This window comes from Aplidium turbinatum, chromosome 5 (assembly GCF_918807975.1).
Source record: "Aplidium turbinatum chromosome 5, kaAplTurb1.1, whole genome shotgun sequence".
Lineage (NCBI taxonomy): Eukaryota > Metazoa > Chordata > Ascidiacea > Aplousobranchia > Polyclinidae > Aplidium > Aplidium turbinatum.
Genome location: NC_137476.1, coordinates 20,223,258 through 20,247,682, shown reverse-complemented (window position 1 = coordinate 20,247,682; position 24,425 = coordinate 20,223,258). Strand labels below are relative to the sequence as shown.

General features: G+C 37.8%; 1 protein-coding gene across 1 annotated transcript; it reads left to right on the top strand.

Moving 5' to 3' along the window:
- The first annotated feature begins 913 nt into the window (after positions 1-913).
- LOC145770268 (ubiquitin carboxyl-terminal hydrolase 31-like) lies at positions 914-23,036 on the top strand. Its single transcript, XM_082581865.1, has 8 exons — positions 914-2,289; positions 3,025-3,170; positions 15,070-15,252; positions 15,653-15,957; positions 16,930-17,115; positions 17,608-17,794; positions 18,304-18,458; positions 19,239-23,036. Exons 1-8 carry the CDS (start codon positions 918-920, stop codon positions 19,483-19,485), a joined length of 2,781 nt encoding a protein of 926 aa, XP_082437991.1. The 5' UTR covers positions 914-917; the 3' UTR covers positions 19,486-23,036.
- The last annotated feature ends 1,389 nt before the right edge of the window (positions 23,037-24,425 follow it).

The following is a 24,425-nucleotide window of genomic DNA, read 5'->3' as shown; positions in this document are numbered from 1 at the left end:
TCAAGCTACGTTCTATGCATACCGTACCAAACTTGTTTCACGCTCAAGTCGCATAAATCGCAATACAAAGTATGAACAGACCGTCATTTATTCATGCAAACTTGTGTTAATGATCGAATAAAAACAAATGTAAATACATTGTATCTCTGTAAGGTTGGGATTAACGTAACGAAAACACAGGAATATAAAGAATATAAATGCCAGGCTAGAATAGCTGATCCTTTGTCTTGATTGGGATTACGAGAATGAGGGTGGAGAAACTAAAAGGAATTCTTTTCCTTTCTTTGAATTTGGTTTCTAAAATTTGGTAAATTGGCTAACTTAGGATCCAACCTTATTAACCCACAAAACGAAACCGCAGCTGGCTTTAAGCTAGTCTGATTTGTGATCTTCGTATGGTCGCAACTTTACACATTCTTAAACCAATTTTATAATTTTGTATCAAAAAAACGACAATTAAATTTTCTTTACAATCTTGTCAAACTTGACGTGTCTCCAGGCCCTAAGCTTGTGTGGACAATATACTTTTTAAAATGTGGGCCTGGAGAGCAAACACTTTGCTGCCTACTTTCGAAAGCGCGGTAAACTTTTTTGAGAGTGAGTAGCAAGCGCAGACAGAGCGAAAAAGGTCGCTTTGCACGTCACAGAATTGGATCATTGCGCTTACAATTTTTTAAGCTACCTTGGCCATGTATAGTGTAGTAGAGAGTTCAAAATGGAAGACTCTTCATTTCATTTTTTCCCTCTTCCACTTTAAAATATATGTTTATCTAATTGCATTTTATTATATTTAGTTGATGCCCATATACAATTTTTGTAATTAAGTTTTTTTTTTGGTCAAAACAATGGCATTTGCTGTCAAAGATAAGCCAACTGGTAGGAAATCTACATTTAAAAGTTTTGGAAACTTTATTGCAATGCACATGATGAAACGTTTTGGAAAACGAAATAAAACAAACAATATTCAAGGCCTTGCAACTGGTTATGATGAAAATGACAAAGATGCTTTAGAAGCTGGATTTGATGCACACTCTTATCAGAATGGCTTTGCAAATGGAAGTAAAGTCAATGGGGTAAGCAGAAGTAGCTCAGTGAATAAGCTACGGGTTAATCAAAATAATCCTTCCTTGACACATGATACAAACAACTTGGCTAATGGTCAGTCTATAAACAACGGAGTGGATCTGAGTAGCTTACCTGCAATGCCAGGTGTTGTTGGTCTCACTAATCATGGAAACACTTGTTTTATGAACTCAATTGCACAGTGTTTAAGCAACACTGACTTACTTGGTGAGTATTTCGTGATGGGACAATATAAACAAGATCTAAAAAATTGTCGTAAAGATCGAAGCAAAAAATACGGAACCAAAGGAGAAGTAACTGAGCAGTTGGCCATCGTCATTCGCAGTCTTTGGATGGGATCATATTCATCAGACATGACAAAGGCCTTGAAGGATTCTATCGGTAAATTTGCTTCTCAATACAAAGGAACAACACAACATGACTCACAAGAGTTTCTTTTATGGTTATTGGATAAAATGCATGAAGATCTCAACATGCAGCCTTCTAAAAAGAAAACATTTGTGCGAAGGCAATCATTCAGGAAAACAAAAAAGTCAATTGCTGAAAACATAAAACTGAATGGGAATGGTTTGTTAACCGTTCCAGATTTGTCCCCAAATAGTTTTATTCAAAAAGTTTTTCAAGGACATTATCGGTCCAGTCTGACATGCCCAAGTTGCAAGAAGAAAAGTGACACAATTGACCCATATGTATGTGTGTCATTGCCGCTGAAGCAACGTACAACTCGACCAATCTATGTTAATGTTGTGTATTTACCAAGTAAAAGACGAAGCAGTGCAAGTAGGAAGAATTTGGCTGGGAGAACTATCAAAATTAGTGTCCCTGTTGAAATTGATGGAAAAATAAACCACTTGCGTCAAGCAGTTGCTGGCGAGTGTGGAATTCATTCTCGTTTATTGGCATTCGTTGACCTTCAACACGATGGCTTCCACCAATCCTATGGTGATGAGAAATCTGTCTCAGATATTCCACTATCTAGTCCCAGCAACACTGCTGCTGATATGTCTTTGTATGCATTTGAAATGCCTCCCATTGCTAAAATGACTGCTGGCACTCTGCCACGAAATTTTTCTAGCAAACACAAAAAACGAGGCTTTGGAAGTGTGAAGCAAGCCAAAGAAGGAAGCAGTCCTGGAAATGGAGCTCTTCCTAATGTAGAAAGCATTGTAGTGATTCTTATAAACAAGCAAGGGGTGAGAGAGCAAGGTAAGCATTTTGGTTTTTGCATGTTATAGCATTTTTGAACATTTGCTTCGTGATAAGCTTTAAATCATTTTATAAATATTATTGAATGAGGTTGTGGCTCACAAAATAGATGGCTTGGACACAGTGCGCAAGCCTTCAGAACTGAAGGCTGAATTCTATTGCAGATAAAAGTGTACTTGGGTTATACATCTGCCTAAAATATTTCTTCTAGTGTTTTTAGTGTTTAAATGTTTTAGTGTTGAGTGTTTTTTTACATCTTGCAATCTGAATATTAGCATTTTGATAAGTACTGTAGTAGTGTAATACTGTACCTGCCAATGAAAACAATTGAATTTACTCATAGAGAATTTCATTTAATTAATGTTTAAACTATTAAATTGTGTTTACATTTTGTTTGATAAAATGCTAATTTTTTTCTCATCTCAAAGCTTTTCATGACAAAAAATAACAATGGAATAAAATGGTTTTAAGCAAATATTGTACTCAAGTGCATGTCAATCTGCAATCATTCTCAGTTCTGAAAGCTTGTGCATAGCGTCTAGGTCGTACAGTCCATGTTAGACAGGTAGTCACCGTCTAATATTGTCCCCTGAAAAAAAGTCAGTTGTGTCTGATTGACGAAACATCGGAATAAGCACAGATTATCATCTGGAAAACCTTGTGAAAGTTTGCTTAGTTTACTGTACACCAGAAAAACGTATGTTATTGAATATAAATATTATGTTAAACTTTTAGGTAAACGTTTTGGTCGGCCGTTAGTCTTCCGGACATCTCGGGATGTTCTCATGGGTGAGTTACAGTCCATTGTGCTGAGTCAAATGAGTAGTCATTTGAAGAATGGAGTCAAGCATGAGCGCATGGGAACTTTATTCCGATTGCAGGTGAGGCTGAGTGTTTTATGCTTAAGTTTTTGGAATATTTATTTGAAAAGAGTATTTCAGTGCTTTATTTCATGACAATTTAATTGCTATGCGACCCATTGGTGGGTTGTGAAGCTATTTCACGTGGGTCGTGAAGCATTTCTAAATGTTACTGAATGTTAAATTTTTTTTAAAAATATCGATATTACTATGGATCTCACAAGCCGCAGTTTGGTCTTGAACAGCACTGCACATTCGCCATCGCTACTCTTATCATCGCTTTTTTGTTGACTTTCCATTTTCATGAATTGTGCACCCTGTTTTCTATTAGATCGGGAAATTATTGCATTATCATTACGTAACAATTATGCCACAACGTAACAAATATGTAACAATTAGATGTGTTGTGTCGCATTAGCTATTTCAGTATGTACACCAGTAGTAAAGATGCCATAATAAAGATGTCATGTCTCATTGTTGGTCGCACAATAAAACTTGCAGTGGGCCGCGAACTGAAAAAGATTGGGAAGCACTGCTTAACATATTTGTTTTTTGAAATCAGAAAAACCTAGGCTGTCATGTACAGTACCGGTAGTCCTATAGTTGGTGTTGTGTACACTGCAGTATTATGGTTGGAAAGGGGGCAACAATGCAACCTAGCTAGAAAAGTTTTTTTTTTTACTGTGGTCTGATTTTATGTTTGTAGCCGTTAGATATCTGTCTTAGACTCTTAGCTGACACTAATGACATAGCCTACCACACAAATGGACAGAGGTAAATGGTGTAAATGCACTGTTTTTGCATTATTTTGAGGCTGCCAAGAAAAACTACTTTAAGCAGAGATCAAATAACCTTATATATTATACAGATTAAAATATAGGGGTCTGCTACTATTCGGCGAGTCCGATTCGGCGAGTCCGATTCGACTAGTCCGATTCGACTAGTCCGATTCGGCGAGTTCCCTATTCGGCGAGAGCCCTTTTCGGCGAGTGCCCTATTCGGCGAGTTTTTGAAATTTTTGAAAGGAAATTATCGGGTACCGTAGCCTAATCATAATTGCCGTTTTTACATCGTTTTAACGTCGCTAAACGTTGAAATCGTGCAGAAAGGAATAAAAAGAAAATGTTTGAACTATTAAATTAAAATTCGTCATGTCAGTTCAGTTGTTTTTATTTCTGATCATGATATCAAAAACAATACACGTCAACATAGCAAAGGTGTAGAAAAAGGTAGAAGCGACAAAACGCGAACGTTAAAACGTGCTTGTGACCGAAGTAAGTTATTGAGTTGAAAGAAATTTGGCACGGTCGCAACACTTTCAGAAAAATTTAAGATATGAAGCGAAAATAAAACAAAGAAAATGTTACAAAAGTAAAATAGATCATGTTTATGTCTATAAGTTAGTACTTTTGAATAGTTAAAATGATTAGTTTGGACCAAAAAATGTGTGGCCTACAGCTTGGATTGAAAGGAAGTTATCGGGTACCGTAGCCTAGTTATCCCGACCAGCAAAAATTTGTTCCATTTAAACCATGGGCGCCTAAGCCGTGGGGACCAGGCCCATATTTCCGCGTGGGAGCAACTTTTTATGCGGCATTGATACATAAAACAATAGATGAACTAGCGATCGGCAGCAGGAAAACATTTTTAAATGCAAACCGCAACAGCTTCGCAGTATGTAATCATTAGAACGAGTAGCGATGCTACAATCCCACCCCAGACAAAAAAATCTGTCATTTTTACGTTGATTTAACGTCTGCAGACGTTGAATCAATGTAAAAATGACTGATTTTGCTGCCTGCGACATAGCAAAATCTACCATTTTGCGTCGATTCAATGTCATCAGATGTTGAATGCACCCAAAAACAACATAATTTGCTACGTTGACGCAGCGTGCGTTTAACTTAATGCGCTTGCAAACAGCCTCGCTGTCGCTTTCGAAAGTCGAAACCTCTGCAGAGAATTGTCGCCGCAGTGAATCGGTTGCTGTGAAAATGAACTTGAAGTCTCGGCCCGAGGTTACCACTAACCAACGTAACAAGGGCCGGTACAAACCGCACTCCCCACAGTCGCACAAGCGGCATAATCAACACAACAACGGACTCGCGCAAACTGCATGGCGCACACACGTCCGTTGCCATGGAAACCCGATCAAAGGTGGGGAATATGCGCATCTTTTGTTTCATCTGCCACACAAAAACGGGCGTATTACAGCGAATTGAAACTTGAAAGCTGGTCAGCCATAAGTTGCGATATTGTAGTGAAAAGGGAGCAGTGTCAAGTCGAAAACTTAATCAAACGTCTCTCTGTAACTATTTTTCAAGGGCTGTTTACGGATGTCAGCAACTTTTAAATTTATTAAAGGTGACGTGCTGTTGAATTGATGTAAACATGAATGATTTTGCTTTCAACAGGTATATTTCAAGCATATGATCAAGTTAGTATTTTCATTCCATTTACAGTATAGTCAAGTGGGGTAATTACTGGACATTTAAAATGACGGGGTAATTAGTGGACACCCTGCTTACTTTTTTCCTATGTGCAATGTGACCTTGCAATTTAGACATCTATTTAGATAAAGCTTTGAACTAAATGAATCAGTTGCAACTCTTGTTTTATTTGACTTCACATTTTTTTGGCAAGACTTGGAATGCATGGTGTCAAATTTTGGATTAATTTGAAACTATAGACAGACAATCGATAACAACTTAATAACATTGAATTGCATAATTCAAAATTAATACAGAAATGAAATAGATACATAATTTCGAACGTTTGAAACTAAGTGAAAAAAGTAATTTTTTAAATAGGCAACATTATTAGGTATTTGAATTTTCAAACTGGCAACACTAACTAGAAAAGCATGGAACCTTCCAAAAATGCCAGAGTGTGAGCAGCAGCTGTATCCACTTTTCCACAAAATGTGTCCAATATTTACCCCATAACAATTTCTCCGTTTTGAGGTAATTATTGGACACTTAAAGGTTGTAATTTCACCAAAAACACTAAATGATAGCTCACGAAATATTGTCTTTGCAGACTTATTTTGATTAGTGTATTTTTAGTAGCTAGCTTTTTAACAATGCCTAGAACATACAAACCAAGACCAAGGAAGGAGTGGAGTAAAGTACAGCTTGAAAATGCTGTAGCTGAACATCAACATGCTGGAACTAGCTTTAGAAAATTAGCAAAGCATTTTAACATTCCCAAATCTACAATTGAATTCCATTGTTCCTTGAAAAAACACAACAGAAAAGTTGCAGGACAGGGTTCCAAACCAGTATTTACTGAGGCACAATTGAAAGAACTTAAAGAGTGTATAACAGATCTGGCAAGCCTAGGTTTTGCTCCAACATTGAAAGACATTCGAAAAATTGTTGGCAGTTATGTAGAGCACAACGACATACAGACAGCAAAAGATAGGCTGAAACATAAAGGTCATCCCGGTTTTCCTGGCGAAGCATGGATGACCCGGTTTCTTTCCACACAGGGGCTTTCTTTGAAAGAAGCCACTAAACTCAGCATGGCACGTTACAATGCAACAAAAAACCCTTTTGTCATATATCACTATTTTGATATTCTTGAAAAATACATTGATACATTAGGCTTAAAAGATCGACCAGATTTGATATGGAATGCTGATGAAACTGGTCTTCCACATGAACCTAAAAAATGCAAAGTGATTTCAGCAAAAGGTCAATCAACTCTCCAAATTGTCCCAGGATGCGGCAGGGAAAACACTACTGTTATGGCTGCTTGTTCTGCCAGTGGTTTGAAACTTCCACCAATGATTATATTTCAAGGACTACAAGTGCAAACAACCTGGAGGCCAACAATTTCTTCCACGTCCCCTAACTATCCATGGATGTACGCTAATAAATCTGGTTGGATGGATAGCGAAATCTTTTTTAAATGGTTCGAACAGTTTGAATTGCAAACGAGGAATTTTAAAAATCCAAACGACAGTATACCTGAGCCGAGATTACTCATTTATGATGGTCACCTATCACATGTGTGGTATGGAACATTGCAACATGCAAGAAAATGGAATGTCACTATTGGCTAATTCCAAATTAATTTAGCAAATTTTTTGACATTTGTTACTGCATACCGTTAGAATTGTCCAACATTTACATATGTTATTCTCTTTTCAATTCTGAGCAAAACAAAAAAAAAATTTTTGAAAAAGGTTCAGCAATTCAAAAGATACTGCGATTTGAAATTTCCTTGTCACTTGGTGGCGCCACATGCAAAAAATCTTTAAAAATCAATATTTTGGGCTTCGGTGATGATAGAGAGTCGATGAAAGTGTCTAATTTACCATTTTTGGGGTCAAGGAATTCAAAAAAGTAAACTGTTTTGCTCTGAACCCAATAGAAAAAAAGTTATGGAGCAATAAAATATTTTTGGGCGGCGGACTTGAAAGTCAAAAAAAGCCATGCGGCATTCCGCTTTCGCAAAAATTTTTTTTTGTAAAATGTACTTTAAAGGTGTCTGATTAATATAAAAATGGATTTTCAAATTATAATTTAATGCCTCATGAATAATTGGTTAATGATGTGCCGCCTCTGAATCGGTAGGCATGGGTTCGATACCCTGTCGGGTCATACCATAGACTTTTTAAAAATGGCACTGAATTTAATTCTTGCTTGACACTGAGCAACGGAATGGATTCGGGTAATAATGTACTCAGTTGCATCTCTATACAGCTACATTGACACTGTCTGCTTTTTAAAGCGCTGAGGAGCAATGCATTCTGCGATGGATACAGTGCTACCGGTATATAAAAACAAACATTATTAGTATTAATCTCTGAAATGTTTAAAATAAATAACTCTTAATTTGCATCTTTGATTTTTAGAGAGTAGGTAACATATTATACCTAATCATAAGTACACACAAAGTTGCAAGAAAACAAAAAAGAAAGTGGAATGGTATCATTACATGTTTTGGATACGGAACTTGGGCCATGTACAATTGGCTCACTCACAAATAGCATCAACAATTGTCATTCACTGTCCCACTGCAGGAAAAAAATGCTTAAGCCTCTTGATGAGCTCCCAGTATCGGAAAGAGAATTGCTTCTATGGCGATCAGGCATAGATTGCACAGATGGAACAGCTGGTGTAAACACATGCCTTCATCATGAAGCTTACTACCTTAGAAAATTCACAAGCCATGCTGCATCTAAACTATGTTGCGATGTACTTGGAGTTCATGCAAGTAAAATGATGAAAGCCCCCAAAGGAACACACATAATTAATTTGGATCTTGCAAGGAAATTAAGAATGAAATATGAAGCAATAATACTAGGTTTCAAAGTATGCCATGCATGTCTAAAGCAGATGAAATCTGAGATGAATGAAACAAGTGAAGTTGAGAGAGGAGAATCCGAGAAGGGGCAAATGGCTACATCTACATCAGGGAGTGACAATGACGAGGAAATTAGAGAATGGAAGAATAAAGAGAAAGGGGAAAGTGAGAAAGAAAAATTAAACAGCTCATTACAGGCAATTGGATATTCTCCTTTGAAGTTGCACAGCATGCCAAAGAGACACAAACCCACTGCCATAAAACGAAAACTGAACCAAATTACAAATGAGTTAGCAAAGTCATTTTCTAGTGCCGGGGACATTGCTATAGATCTTATAGAACAACAACCAACGTGTTCCAACAAAGAGTGGAAGACATCATATGATGATCTCAATAAGTTGATGTTTGAATTGAAGGAAAAATTCCAGGAAACAACTATTCATGGAGATAAGGTGCAAATCTTGACACTAAAACCGTCATCATGGTCTATGCATGAAACAGCAAAATTTTTTGATTGTCATATAAGCACAGTACGTCAGGCTTTGAAGCTGAAATCTGATCACAGCCTACTATCAAAACCTGTGCGATCTGCTAGACAGGGTATTAGTGATACAGTCAAAGACCAGGTCCTAGCATTTTATGAAGATGACGAGTTTTCTCGGTTGATGCCAGGGTCCGGTGACTATGTCAGTTTGGGGAATAAAATCCACAGGCAAAAGCGACTTCTTCTCTGCAATTTGAAGGAACTGTACTTTGCCTTTAAATCACAATTTCCTGAAAGCAAAATCGGTTTATCGAAGTTTTGTGAATTCCGTCCAAAATGGTGTGTTAAGATGGGATCTTCTGGGAGTCATTCGGTGTGTGTTTGTGCTATTCATCAGAATGCCAAACTGGTTGCTTCTGCCTGTGGTTTAGAATACAAAGAAATGATGGCCGAAATTGTGTGTAATGTAGAAGATAGGATGTGTATGGTTCATCGTTGTTCGAACTGCCCAGGAAAGGAAGGACTAACATCAAAACTAAACGAGCACTTCAATGGAAGAGATTCTGAAGACATTTATTTCAAGCAATGGCAGTCAACAGACCGATCAGAACTCAATACTTTAACAATGTGTTTGTCTGATTTCATTGAATTTGCTTCAGCAAAGATGGATAACCTGACCTCTCATTCTTATATTTCAAAGTGTCAAGCCCGTTATCTGAAGCAACTTAAAGCAAACCTTTCACCGGACACGGCAATAATTCTTGGGGATTTTGCCGAGAACTATTCATACATTATTCAGGATGAGATACAGAGCTACCACTGGAACAAGGAGCAATGCAGTCTTCACCCAGTCGTTTTGTATGTTGTTGTTGATGACACAGTCCAATCATTTTCATTCTGTTTCTTGTCTGCTGATTTAACTCATGACACCGGGTTTGTGTATGCACTGCAGGGTAAGTTAATGGATTATCTCAAAATTCATTTTCCGTCAATTTCCAAAATTGAGTACTTTTCTGATGGCTGCAGCGGTCAATATAAAAACTTCAAGAATTTTCTAAATTTGACTTTTCACACACAGGATTTTGGGTATGACGCTTCATGGGTGTTTTTTGCCACTAGCCATGGCAAATCACCATGCGATGGTATTGGTGGAACTGTGAAGCGAACGCTTATGCGAACAAGCTTGATGCAGCCTTTGGGAACAGAGCTTCTCACAATAGAGAAAGTTTTTGATTTCTGTAAACACAGGATCAAAGGAATTGAATTTTTTTTGTTGGATCCAGAGTATCTCAGCAACATCAGAGCTTTTCTTGAAAAACGGTATGAATCTGGTTGTACAGTGCCTGGAACTCGTTCGTTTCACCATTTTACACCAGTATCGGTTGGAAAAGTTATGTTCAAGCGAACATCTGAGGACGAGCTTTATGCTGGTATACACACCTTCTTCTCAGATCATGAGCTGAGCAAATCTGTAAGTAATCTAAAGGTTGCCAAATATGTTTCTTGCTTTTATGATGACCAGTGGTGGATTGGAATAATAACCGAAATTAATACTGCTTCAGAAGATGCACTTGTAAATTTTCTTCATCAATGTGATGGTGATACTACAGAAGATTTGTTTGTATGGCCACCAAGAGAGGACGAATGCTGGGTTTCCATTCAACACATTCTTTGTGAGATCCAACAACCTCGACTGAAAAAAGCAACAAATACCGCACGGCGATCTGCCCTTAAATACACAATTTTTCCGGAAGACAAGACAAAGATCCAAAATGCATTTTCTCATTTCATATCACATGCCAATCATTCACTGTAATTCATTTCAATAATGTACAGTCAACTGGGGTGACTAAGGCACCTAACTATAATAATTCTTTTTTGATTAGTCTTTCAATGATGTGATATGTGATGTTTTGTTATCCTTTCGAAATTTTTGTAAGTCATTAGCTGTAACAAACAATCATGCAGGGAGGAACAACCTTTCCTGGGAATTTAACAACTTTAGGACAAGGAACAACTACAGTATCTTCTGCAAGTTGTTTCTCAACATCGCAACAATTTTCCTCAGCCTCTCAAGAGTACCTTAATTGGGCGACAATGAGTGGTTGGTAACCATGAAACCCCTGTTTTAAACAGATAATACTCACTTTTTTGGGTGGGGGGGACCCATATTTTCCTTGATTGATGTGGCTACGGAATTGGTTATATCACATTCCTTTGCCAGCACCATGCACAATACGCACATCATTAACCAATGTTCTACATTGATCATTATCCATATAATCGATAGCAAAAATAACCATTATAGAGGTTATATATATTGTTCATGAGGCATTAAATTATAATTTGAAAATCCATTTTTATATCAACCAGATACCTTTAAGCTACATTTTCCAAAAATTTTTTTTTGAAAAAGCGGAATGCCGCATGGCTTTTTTTGATTTTCAAGTCCGCCGCCCAAAAATATTTTATTGCTCCATAACTTTTTTTCCATTTGCTTTAGAGCAAAACAGTTTACTTTTTTATATTCCTTGACCCCAAAAATGGTAAATTAGACACTTTCAGCGACTCTCTATGATCACCGAAGCCCAAAATATTGATTTTTAAAGATTTTTTGCATGTGGCGCCACCAAGTGACAAGGAAATTTCAAATCGCAGTATCTTTTGAATCGCTGAACCTTTTTCAAAAATTTTTTTTTTGTTTTACTCAGAATTGAAAAGAGAACAACATATGTAAATATTGGACAATTCTAACGGTATGCAGTACAGCCCTTGTTAAATTATAATGGAATGAGTCTATTATCAAGTTACCTGCTCACACAACCGATCTGTTGCAGCCATTAGATGTAGCTGTGTTCAAGTCAGTAAAAGAGCATTGGAGCCAAGAACTTTTTAAGCGGTTGAGCACAACAAGAAGCCGGTTGAGCAAGTCAGAGTTTTCCACATTGTTGGCCAGTAATGATGTATGGGAGAAATCTTTTTCAGAAGAAAACATTAGAAGTGGATTCCGAAAATGTGGAATTGCTCCATTGAATCGTGATGTGTATCCAGTTCACAGATTTGACAAAAACCTCAAAAACAGGTACGATACATGGCTAGACAATGGAAAGCCACCACTTACTGCCGATCAGTTGGATGAAATGTGCTCCTCAACAACAGTTACTAATGTGGAAGATCACTTGTCTACTTCATCAACTTCCATTCAAAATTACAGGTACCAAGGAAAACCAGGAAAAGTTGTTTCGTATTTCATTCCTAATGATGAGCCAGATAATTTTATTAGATTGGTTGATGAGTCCCCTTCAGCATCTGCAAGCTCAAGTATGAATAAGCATCAGCTGGAGACAGCTTCAACAACCAATTTTAAAGAGCTGTTTTTGAAAAGGCTGCAAACACAATCTATGTCCACTCCTAAAACAGGTAAACGAAGGAAAGTTAATCCACATGGATCAATAGTAACTTCTGATGAGCAGTTTGAAAAAGTGATGTTGGCGACAAAACAGAAAGAAACCACTGTTTCTAAAACCAAAAAGCGAAAGAAAAGGGTGGTTTCAAGTAGCAGTGAAGATGAGACCAATGTTATTTTAGAAAGCGAAGGAGAAGATGAAACAGAAGAGAGGTACAGTACCAGCAGTTCAGATGAACTAGAAAGGTCAGAAATAGCAATGTTTCCACCCTCAAGTGAAAGACAATGCTACATGTATTTGCGGAGTGTATGGCAGGATATAAATTTACCCGTTGCTGAAGAAGACCTCAAAGGAAAATATTTTGCCGGTATTTTTTATGATGACAAGGGAAAAAAGGGCAACTTGTTTATTGGAAAAGTTCTTCGTCGATTTCTGTATGATGCTTCAGGCCCAACCAAGTTCCTTCAACTTGATTGCTTCAAGCCAGGAATTGGCCTGACAACAACCTTAGAAGAGATTCCAGCACACCTTCCAAGAGATATAGACAATTTTTTTGGCTTTAATATTATTGCAGGTCCGTTGATTGTTACAGCAATCAAAGGACAAAAATGGGAAATAGAAGATTATCCGAAAGTCCAACAAACCTTTCAAAGGGTGATTAAACTAGACAGAAAGGCAGAGTATTTCAATGTCTTTCCTGAAATGCCAGATTGCTAAACTTTTCGAACATAGTTCTTTAACAGAAGGGACACTAGTTCTTTAAATTCCAGTTATTATCGTATGTGAATGCATTCCGTTTTGTTCTTTTTATTTTGCCGTAGGTACGGTAGCCTACCTGTGTTTAGATGCAACGTTATGTTGATAATATCAATTTTTTGTTAGTTTTTGTTACCGTACCGTACAGTATTTACATGCATTCCAGCTATTGTTTGAAGTCATGCCAGTGACATGTTTCTTTCGTTTAACCGCACTGTACCTTGATATCGCACCATGCGTAGTAAATACAACGTTATTCTTATATTTTAAACAAAATTTTATTTATTGTAATAGATAAACAAAACATAAAACTACATCACATCTGATTTCACTTCAGAAAGGTCAAGGAATTCAAATAATAATAACTTCGTAGTACTTTCTTACATAAGGGGTAAATACTGGACAGTGTCCAGCAATTACCCCTACCCTGTCCAATAATTCCCTCATTTGATGGGGTAATTATCGGACAAAAAAAAATTGTAATTTCTGCTAAAATACACATGGTAGAGAATCAGTTTAATTTGTAATGTAAAGCTGAAGGCCAACCCTTGCAATCAAGATACTTTACATATAAATAGCTTCAGTCCTTGTACAAAATATTACAACGTTTTCACCAAATGTCCGATAATTACCCCACTTGACTATATACCTTTTAGTAAACCTTTTCGTCTCTTGTTTCATGCTAATAAATCTAGTTCGTTGCTAAACTTTATGTTGTGCTTAGCTTAAAGAGTCGCAGTCCATCAACCGCTAGCCAACGCAGACGCATAGCATGTGTTTTGGTCGAGCTTTGTTTATAATAATTAACGGCAGGTCGAACGTAGCGATAACTCCGAGTGTGGCAATAAAAGCAATCCTAGCGTGACGACATAATTACGTCATCCATCTGCGTGACATTTCGCTGAATTTACGTTGCTGCTGATGAAACACGCTTTCGCCCCCACGGCCAAAAAAATAGTTAGGCGCCTATGATTTTAACTATTCAAAAGTACTAACTTATAGACATAAACATTATTTTTTTTCTAACATTTTCTTTGTTTTATTTTTCCTTTATATCTTAAATTTTTCTGAAGGTGATGCAACCTTGCCAAATTTCTTTCAACTCAATAACTTACTTCGGTCACAAGCACGTTTTAACGTTCGCGTTTTGTCGCTTCTACCTTTTTCTACACCTTTGCTATGTTGACGTGAATTGTTTTTGATATCATGATCAGAAATAAAAACAACTGAACTGACATGACGAATTCAAGCACGTTTTAACGTTCGCGTTTTGTCGCTTCTACCTTTGCTATGTTGACGTGTATTGTTTTTGATATGATGGTCAAAAATAAAAATAACTGAACTGACATGACGAATTCAAGCACGTTTTAACGTTCGCGTTTTGTCGCTTCTACCTTTGCTATGTTGACGTGTATTGTTTTTGATATGATGGTCAAAAATAAAAATAACTGAACTGACATGACGAATTTTAATTTAATAGTTCAAACATTTTCTTTTTATTCCTTTCTGCACGATTTCAACGTTTAGCGACGTTAAAACGATGTAAAAACGGCAATTGTAATTAGGCTACGGTACCCGATAATTTCCTTTTAAAAATTTCAAAAACTCGCCGAATAGGGCACTCGCCGAAAAAGGCTCTCGCCGAATAGGGAACTCGCCGAATCGGACTCGCCGAAACGGGCCATTCCGAAAATATAGCAGCTGGGGTCGTGGTTTTGCAATGGAGTTTTGGTGGAGACTTTGTAAATACTCCAGATTTGAGCCTTGGATTAAAATATAATTGGAATCACCACCCAATCACTGATATGCGCTGGTGATGCTTTGTTAACCCCGAGAAACAAGGCATTTTTGTACGAGTCTTGACATATTTTCCGTGGTTATATAAGTGCTATATATTTTTAATAATACTCGTAATAAAAGACATAATTTGCATAGCACTTTTTGTTATGTATTAATTTAGGTTATTGACGGCTTGCCCAATAAATCGTACCTTTCTCAAGAAGTCCAACAGCCACTCCGGTTACCCACGGTTGACCAAGCCTTGGAAAACAGCCCAGCAGGCGGCCCAATGCACATTAAGTTGGTTGCTGAGTGGGATACAGACACGAAAGCTGGAATATTTGAAAAGTTTCCTGAAGAGAAGGTCAGACAAATTATGATCGCCGTTTTGTGACGGAATGCAATGGTTCAAGCTTTTCGGCATTGCAACTACTTTCTACACACAACTGCACCACACACGATTACGATTACCAATAAATGATCATTCAATCCTAAATTAAATATGCTATTATCATTTCCAATGTCATCCTCATGTTGGTATAGACCGAATAGTCTATTTTTTTTGCTTTGATCAATATGACCTATCCAGACCACATCCTTCTTATTCACTGATTTGTCTAATTAATTCTGTCACTTTACTTTGGATTTGTTTTAAAGCATTTGACAACTTATAAACGTTTGTCTCCCGTTGATTTTTCGTCTTTTACAATAAGGAACATTAAGCAGTAGAGACAAAGTTGCTAATTGTTTTATATCAACTTTAGGTCGAGGTTCAAGAGAGTGTGCGATTGCAGAAGCTTCTTCATCAGCAACCGGTGACGTGCACGCTCGAAGAATGCTTTGATCTTCATACGCAAGAAGAAGAGCTGGGAGCAGATGACACTTGGCTGTGTCCACACTGTGACAAACAGCAGTATGGCACCAAAAAGAAATTAAGTCTTTATACTCTTCCTGATATTTTTATTGTTCATCTCAAGCGCTTTCGCGTGTCAAATGGACGACGAACGAAACTGAGCACAAGGGTCGAGGTTCCTACGACTGGTCTAAACATGTCCAAACACATTTACAGGTGAGATTCGTTAGTAATCGGTTCAACAATAAGAAGCTCCAGAGAACTTGAAATAGGTTGATGTCGTTAAGGTTTGTTTTGTAGTGAGATATCTTGTGAAATTGAAAGAAATGCTACAGTATATTGTTGTCAGTTTTAACGGTCGTCAGAACTACTCGGCATGCGACAACTTATGAATTACATTTGTTTTAGCTACTGCCAAGTTAGAAAATCAGATTTACTTGCTCAGTTCGGACTTGCTCAGTCATCGCTTGTTAAACTGATTTTGCTAACTTGTGACAATGTGACATGCCAAGCTTCGGCTTGCTCAGTTGTTACGGTACTTGCTCTGTTTCATTATTTTGTCAGTTTCAGCTACTTACTGAAGTGTTGCTAGCTCAGTTGTCACTTGCTCCAGCTCAACTGCCATTTGCTCAGTTAACAGATGCTGACTTGTAGGAGACTCATCAATATGATTTTTTGTATCTTGCTTAGGTGACGTGCCTAAGATTTCCAATGAATTTGTGAAAAAAAATACAGCACATTATAAATACAGCACATTGCCTTCACGTAGTTTTGAAAATTATTAAAAAGGCCTCCAAGGGTTCCATCCGGTTCTACTTGATTGGTAGTGCTGCCCACCAAAAATGGATTTTTTTCTGACTGTGTGAGTAGGATGCACCCAACGTTTCATGCTGTGGGCTCATTCTGTGGAGGTTAAACGTTTTTACAGTTCTTGTTGAAATTGACATAGGCTAATAATTGGAAGGCGGAGTGTTGGTCTGCAGTGAAGGATGTGAAAAGGTGATTTGATAAAATAGTACTTCAGCAAAGCTCACAAGTTTGAAGCACTGTATTTCATGCTTCAGAATGAAAGTTGTCTTGAGCGGTATATGCCATGCCATGTAGGCTTGTAGTATAAGTTGTAGGTCTTATTGAACTTGATTACAAATGTGTAATATTTAAGTTTCGCTTAAACACATACTTTTGCAGTGGTGCCCCGCAATCTCCTCTTAGCCCAACGAGTGGGAAAAGGTGGGCACAGCCAGGGACCTTTAGCAAATATAGCCAAAACCCTGACGACTGTTTGTATGATCTCTACGCTGTGTGCAATCACTATGGTAACCTGAATTCTGGTCACTACACAGCATGTTGCAGCAACCCGCTAGACGGGAAGTGGTGAGTGGCTGATACATGTCAGGATCGTTATTCTAATTTCATTAAAAGATAAATTTTCAACGTTAAAAATCGAGTTAAAAATGTTTACGCAGTAACCTATCTTCTTCATGCGCCATACTTGTGCAAACCGTGGCCTTCACAACTGTTTTCTTTCGCCAAATTTAATGTGATAATTTTCTAGGTTTCTTCTCATAAGGTGAAAAAATTGCTATGGACGATAATATTGTTAAAGAAGCTTCATTTATATCTCCGACATGACCATGAAATGACAATGCTTCTTGAAATATAATCAGTGAGAAAATCCATTTGAAAAAATCGTATAATCTGGAATTGCCATGATATCTGCAGCTACGCTCTTGTTATCAAATTTAATCTTTCAAACTGAGTTCAGTTTTTCGTGATCTTTTTTTTACGTTAATTCCACAGAAAACAAACAAGGTTTGCTGCCTTTTTATTGTGTTTTTTATTCAAAGAAATTTATTCATGGCGCAGGTACCTGTTTGACGACAGCAACACCGAGTGTATCAACGAAGATACCTTGTCATCCCAGGCCGTGTACATTCTCTTCTATCAACGCCGTTCCTCCTCTGCCGCGTTATCTTGTGGTGGGGCGTCTATCACCTCTGTCATGTCCGACCACTGGGCATACAACCTTCCCCAGTTTAAGAAGGTGGTTGAGGTAAGTAGACATCTACCTAGTTAATTTTCATTCGAAGTCAAACTGCATCATTTCATCACAAGTATTCAGTGTGTGGATGACAGCGGTATCACGTGATGACAGAAGTAATTGTGGTGTAGCATCATGTTGCATTTAATATTTTATCGATTTTAGTAATGCATGGAATGGATTAAGGGTGATGAATCATAATGTGTGATTACAAACCATAATAGTTACACATTGGTTGCAGATTTCAGAGTGTCTCGTTGTAAAAAACAGATTTAGGTGAATCACTACTAATCAGACAAGATCTATGAGATTTCTTTCAAATTCTGGATAATGAAATTGTTAAAACCGCAGTGAAGTGCAGTATAACTGCTTAAGTTTATTCATATCGATTTCTATCTGATTATGACGCGAACAAGTTGTTAGTCAGATCAATTGTTCACATCACCGACCAGTTATCAAGAAATAGCTTCGGTTTTCATCAACATTTTTCAAAGCACCGTTGAATTTCTTGTTCTTTGCAGTTCAACTCACAGCATCAGCTGAACATGCATTCCGTCGCTAGAGTGAAGACATTTTCGGCACCCCGCTCAAAACCCGATACAGACTCGCCCCCCGAACCTTTTCAGCCACCCGTGGACCCAGCAGCTGCTCTCCAGATCAACATCAACAACAACAGGTTGGTTGCAATATGCGGTGGTTTAAGTCTTGTTTTGAAATCTCATTGTTCACGAAGTATTGAGATAGCGAAGTAGTGACTCCGAAGCTGGTTTTTTTTTTATCGCTGATGCTTTTCGATTATTTGTCCGAAATGATTTAAAAAAATTCGGTCATTTTTTATTTATTTCGGTCATTTTTTCTGATGAAAATATTTCCTTTCAAGTAGCTGATACAACCCAAAATTTGCACTTCCTGACTAGCTACAACATCAATTTTCGCCGAGAATCGTTGTTTTTTTCGGACATTTTGACCGAATTAACTATATCTTTTTTTCGGACATTTTGCTAAAAAAATCGGTCAATGACCGATAAATGACCAAAAAAAAAAACAGCTCCGAAGTGACCAATTCACTTCCAACTACACGATCGTGGTTCGACACCTGGCTAAGCCGGATGTTAAAAGCTACCGCTAACCTCTACTGGGGTTGCAATGAATTAAGATGATAAAAGAAGGGTGGTAAAAAAGTAACCGCATTTTAATTTTGTCGGTGTGTAGGGTAGGGTAATACAATGAAAGTCTATCCGCTGCGTGACTAACGATGTGGAGATCTAATCGGCGATCAAAACACGTCTGTTCGTCTTATGTTTAGCCATAACCGAATGAGTTCCTTTTAAGAACGACTCCAAGCTGTTTATTATTCAAGTATTGATTTCATCTTGCTGTGACATGCATGCAATGTGCAGTAAGTTACATACCATATCTGTACATGCGTTGACTCAAATGGTCTTCTTTTAACAAGCACGAAGATTGCCGCCGCTGCAGCACGGGAGAGAAAAAATCTGAAAGATCACAAAGGCGATGAAGAAAGTGATGATGATGGAGGATTTGGGTCTTCTTCGAGACCCTTCGCCAGAGGTTTGCGCAGACAGGGATCGGCAGTTGTGGGAAAGCCTCGACCCGAAGAAGGAGGACGATTACGAGGGAGGCAATATCGTTCATATCGTCACAACCGCACGACCAAGAGACAGCAGTCCAGCCATGTTTAGATCTGCAACAAAATGTGTCGATGGAAGTGATTATTATTCGATAAAAAACATAAAGGAGCTGATTTTGTGGAAGGTGCCACTGTTATCAGGTTCGAAAGGCGACCTGCCTTGGTTTTGCCATCACGGTGTTACATCTGTGAATAATTAAATATCAACTTTGCTAATCTTGTCTTCCGTTTTAGTCAGGCACATTTTTGTATTGCTTGTGCAAAAACCGATTGTTGTGATCGAGGAGGGTGGTTTATCTTGTACCTGCCAATTATTACTTCACTCACAGTATTACTGTACTAGGTTTTGAATTATGGAACTCCGTGAGGAAAGGGACAGTAAATCTGCGCATGCGCTTAATGAAATAATAGGCTTTGTTTTAAAAAAAATACTTTTGTCGTCTTCAAGTGATGAGTTTTTTTTTTTTTTTTGTACTGTTTTTGAATCATAATGGAATCTATCATTGTATAAAGCCTTACCGTTTGTTTTCCAGTCATGTGTTTCATATACTTGTGCTCATCTTGGCAATTAAAGAAGAAACAGCAACTTTTCCAGTGCCGACTGCGGTCGCTATCAAATGTATTTCCTGTTTCATCCTTTCACCTACTTTGCACTCTGACGGAGAATTATTGATTTCTTTGTGCAACCGGTCACTTCGCTTGTGATGTCATATAATGTGCATATGACGTAATAATCAAAATGCTATTTTCCATGTGGGCCTAGAATTCGAAGCACGTCTTTTAAGTGCAGACAGTTAGGTGCCTGCCAAGCAGGTGTGCACACTGTTGCGTCAGGATATGTAGGTGTGGCGCCGGTCATTTAGGTGCTATTCCCAGTAAAGTTTGTTTCATTAGGTGCTTGATGGTAACACGCGGACAGTGGCGTACGCAGGAATTTCTCAGTGGCGGGCCATTCGAATTGCTTTTCGAAACGAAAACGAATTAAAAAAAACGCCCATTTGCTAATTATAACCATTGTTGTGTTTTTTTTTACTTATTTTATTGTTTGGAGTGTTTAATTGCGCATTTTCCGTATTTTATTTATTGCTGAATAAAAATCTTAATTTTCACACCTTGTGTACCTGTTCAAACAAAAGAGCTGCTAAGTGGGTTCTTGGCTGTACTTGCATGGTCAGGCACTGCACACTGATATGTTTTAAACTGAAATTTACTTTGTAACACAGCAGGGAAAATTGTTGCATTATCAAGCAATTCTGATAAATGATTATGAGTGTAATTTGACACACTAATAACACCTACTGTAAATGACCGGACGCCATAGTGCGCGCACCTATTTGGCAGGCACCTAAAAGACGTGGACCCCTAGAATTGCCGAATGAATTTTGTGAATTAGTACAGTATATCTTTACCCAGTATTGGTGCTATGTTTTGGTGGATCATTTACAGTCTCTGACGTGGTTTCTACTTTTTGTAATGTTATATCAAGGTAAGAGTTAAAGTCTCATGGCGCCATTGCGCTCATTTCACTGTGCAATATTTCATATCTTTTTAGTGTTCCCAGCTAGAAAAAACCCTTCCCTTTTCATATATATCACTCTTTTTTATGTCTTCACACGTGGAATCAATGTAAAAAACTGATTTTGCTAGCTGGGTTTGTATACTCTGTTGAGACGTCAACATCCTTAGCTTTGAATAACATTGCGTAACCGGGCCTTAAACCAAGCACCGATTGTTTTATCTTGCTGCAAATAATGCAGTGTGCGTGTTGTAAATTCTAAAATTGAACAATAGATGGCACTTTGAAATGTTTTGAGCACGAAATACTAACGTAGGCTATAGTTTTTAATAGTACTTTTTTCATTGTTACATTTGCTTTATAAAAGCCTTGGGTAAACTACAATCAAGATGTCCTGACGTATCAGATACATACAAAATGTTTCTCTGTAGTTTACACCAATATACAGGGTGAAGAGAAAGTCCTTGGACCAACTTATAAACGATTTATTAATAGAAAATAAATAAAATTTCATTGAAAAGGTATCGCAATGAGAGCTTACAATCAGTAACGTTGACAGTGGGATTCTGGGGGTACTTTTGAACCCAGGCCCGAGGTAATTTTAGGGGGCCGAAAACATGATTAAACCGCAGTGTATTCTTCAGGTACAGTGCGTTTTTCTTATAAATGTTTTGATTTGGGGCCCAAGGATCTCGTTGGTACCGGCCACCGGGCCCAAAATATTTTCAACGGCCCTGCTTACAATACTAGGAATAAATTTATTTATTTTCAATGTGACTGCCCTTCACATAGATAACTCTCTCAATTTGTTGTCTCAAGTTTTCGACCAAGGCACGTACGTAGCTCATCCTGGGATATCTTGGCCCATTCCCGCGAGAGTGATTGCTTCAAAGCATCAACACTTGGTTGAGCAACGGAGCAGGCCTTTGCCGCCAATAACGATCCCACACAAAAGTCTTTTGGATTCAAATTAGTCAAAGAGAGGCCATATTTTCTTACTCCAGAATCTTGGAAGGTGAGGTGAGCACCAGTCCTGAGTCTTCCTTGAGGTGTGGGATGGTGCACTATGTTGTTGAAATGTGAAGGGCTGATCTTTGTTGTTTCTTCATCTCTTTAAGGACTGGAACCAAAATATCGTTGCTGTAGCGATCTGAATTGATTTTAACCTCTTGTTCCGCGAAATGCAATGGAGACTTCCGGCGGCCCACACCATGACAGAACACGATTTTTGACGGCGGTAAAGTGTTCTTACAGAATCTTTAATATCTGCTGAAGACTTTGCATAAATTCTATCATACTGATTAATTAATTATCTGAGCTTCAATTGTGAAGGGTTTTTGTTTGAAAAAATGATCTCTTGTCATGCCTGCCTTCAGTTCTCTGAGAAGAATCTCTGCTCTTTCTAATCTCTTTTGCTTTTGGAGAGATGTAAAAAACTGCTATTTTTTCATCTTCTAAGAAGACAACTGAAGATCCTTTCCCACAATGATTCTCATTGAAGTGTTGCTCACATTCATGTCTTTGGCCATTTGGCGGATGGATCTGTTTGGGTTTCTCCCCACCCCTAACCATTTTCTTTGTTCGAGCATTGCGAGGTCTTCCACTCTAAGGACAATCTTCAGATGTACAAGTTTGCTTAAATTTATTCACATGGTAAACGGTAGATTTGGCAACTTTTAAGAGCTTAATGGTCTCAGAGTTGGTTTTTCCCGCTAAAATGATGGCTTTTCTTTGGCTCATTATAGATCTTACAATTAGACCTAAATTTTAGAGAGTTTAGCAAGATACTTAGCATATTAAAAAGCATATAAGTGACATTCAATATGTTTAATCAAAAAACAAAAAGTCCTTGGACTTTTTGTTCACCCTAAAGAAAAAGTTATAAGCTGTTCCAATCCCCCCCACCCGGGTTGCATTTAATTAAATTGTCGGTTTGTTGCCTGGACTCCTTTATATTCTTTTTTTCTAATCGTTGTTTTTTGACATTATATGACACGTGTACGAGCACGATGTGTTTTTCCTGGGGGATTGGATGTAAGCATTATGTTTAATAAGATTTATATCGTGTACATTGTTGTGAATATTTTCTACTAATAATATCCACAATAATTAAATAACGTTTTGTGTACTGATGTTTCGTTATTGAGAAAGCTTAGGTTGATCATTTTCTGAAGCGTGGAGAGATACTTTTCCCTCCCGAGTTGCTTTGAGAGTTTTAATCTGTTGGCAGAACGTGACGAGTTTCCGATGCTCGTGCATTTCTTGTTTCTAAAATCTATGAACATCGAAACTATTGTACGAAGTGTTGATGGGTCCCAGGAGCATTCGAGCATATCCACGATTGCCATCTCGTTCAATAATTAAATCATCTTGAACGCATCGGTTTCTATTACACAACTTTATGTTTTTATTGAGATTGAATTACGTTTTGCTAATTTCGTTTCGTAAAATGGTTGAATGGATAGCATAAACGTACACAAAGACAGATCAAATAGATTTTATGAACCATATTGATAGGATTCTGATAGGATAGGCCAACAAATTGATGCCCACCAAAAATCATGTTTTGTTCGGTTCAGTTGTTTTCTGACTACTGCATCACAGCGGAAACAATAATTTATATATGTCAATTGTCAACGTAACAAAGGTCTAGAAAAAGTAAGAAGAGACAAACGCGAACGTTAAAACGTACTTCAACGTGAAATAAGTTATCAAGTTACGAAATTTTTTGACGTTGCAACACCTTCAGAAAAATTAAGATGAAAAGGAATAAAGAGTTATAAAAAACATATAGCTACAGACAGTGGCGTAGCAACGCAATATACCGCCCTTGGATTTTTCCACGAAATGCCGCCCCCATTAACACCTTCGTAAAAGATGATTAAAATTCCACACAACAGAAGAATTAAAGCAGTGTTCGTTTAATTTTATTGAAACTTTAACATAAAACCACTTCTTATTCAGAAAGCAAAGGATTCTTTCTCGTTGTTTCCTTTTTAATTACTCTAATCGCTGGCTTGAATGTTCCTTCTTTATTCTGAAACCTTTTGGGCCCTAATTTGATCATATCAACTCATATGTTATGATTTAATATTTCTGGCCAAGTAGCCACATCGTTATGAGAGTAATAGATTTCATCTTTATCTAAAAGTGTTTCCTTCATAGGCTGACTTCTTTCTATGATCACTTTGTTATTGTTTTGCTCTAGGTACACTTCTTCCGTCCCAACTTGAGGTAGCGATTTACTGGTTAGTGCGTTGGGCTCGCAGTCGAGAGCCTGCATGTTCGACTCCAGCCATGTTGCTGTTGTTTCTTTGGGCAAGAAACTTTACGATAATTGCCTCTACCCAGTAATCGATTTCGAGTAGGCCTAATGGGTAGTACCAAATTTAAGTCATAAGTAGAGTAGACAACCGGAAACAAACATTGCAGTCGGCTGCAGCGTGGGTCAGGTGTACGTCGGAAGGCGTACACCG

Excerpts from the sequence above, each read along its gene's own strand:
- LOC145770268 (XM_082581865.1), top strand. The coding sequence starts at position 918 with ATGCACATGATGAAACGTTTTGGAAAACGAAATAAAACAAACAATATT. Across the intron at positions 3,171-15,069 it reads GAACTTTATTCCGATTGCAG|GTTATTGACGGCTTGCCCAA; the intron begins GTGAGGCTGAGT and ends GTATTAATTTAG. Across the intron at positions 15,958-16,929 it reads ATGTCCAAACACATTTACAG|TGGTGCCCCGCAATCTCCTC; the intron begins GTGAGATTCGTT and ends ATACTTTTGCAG.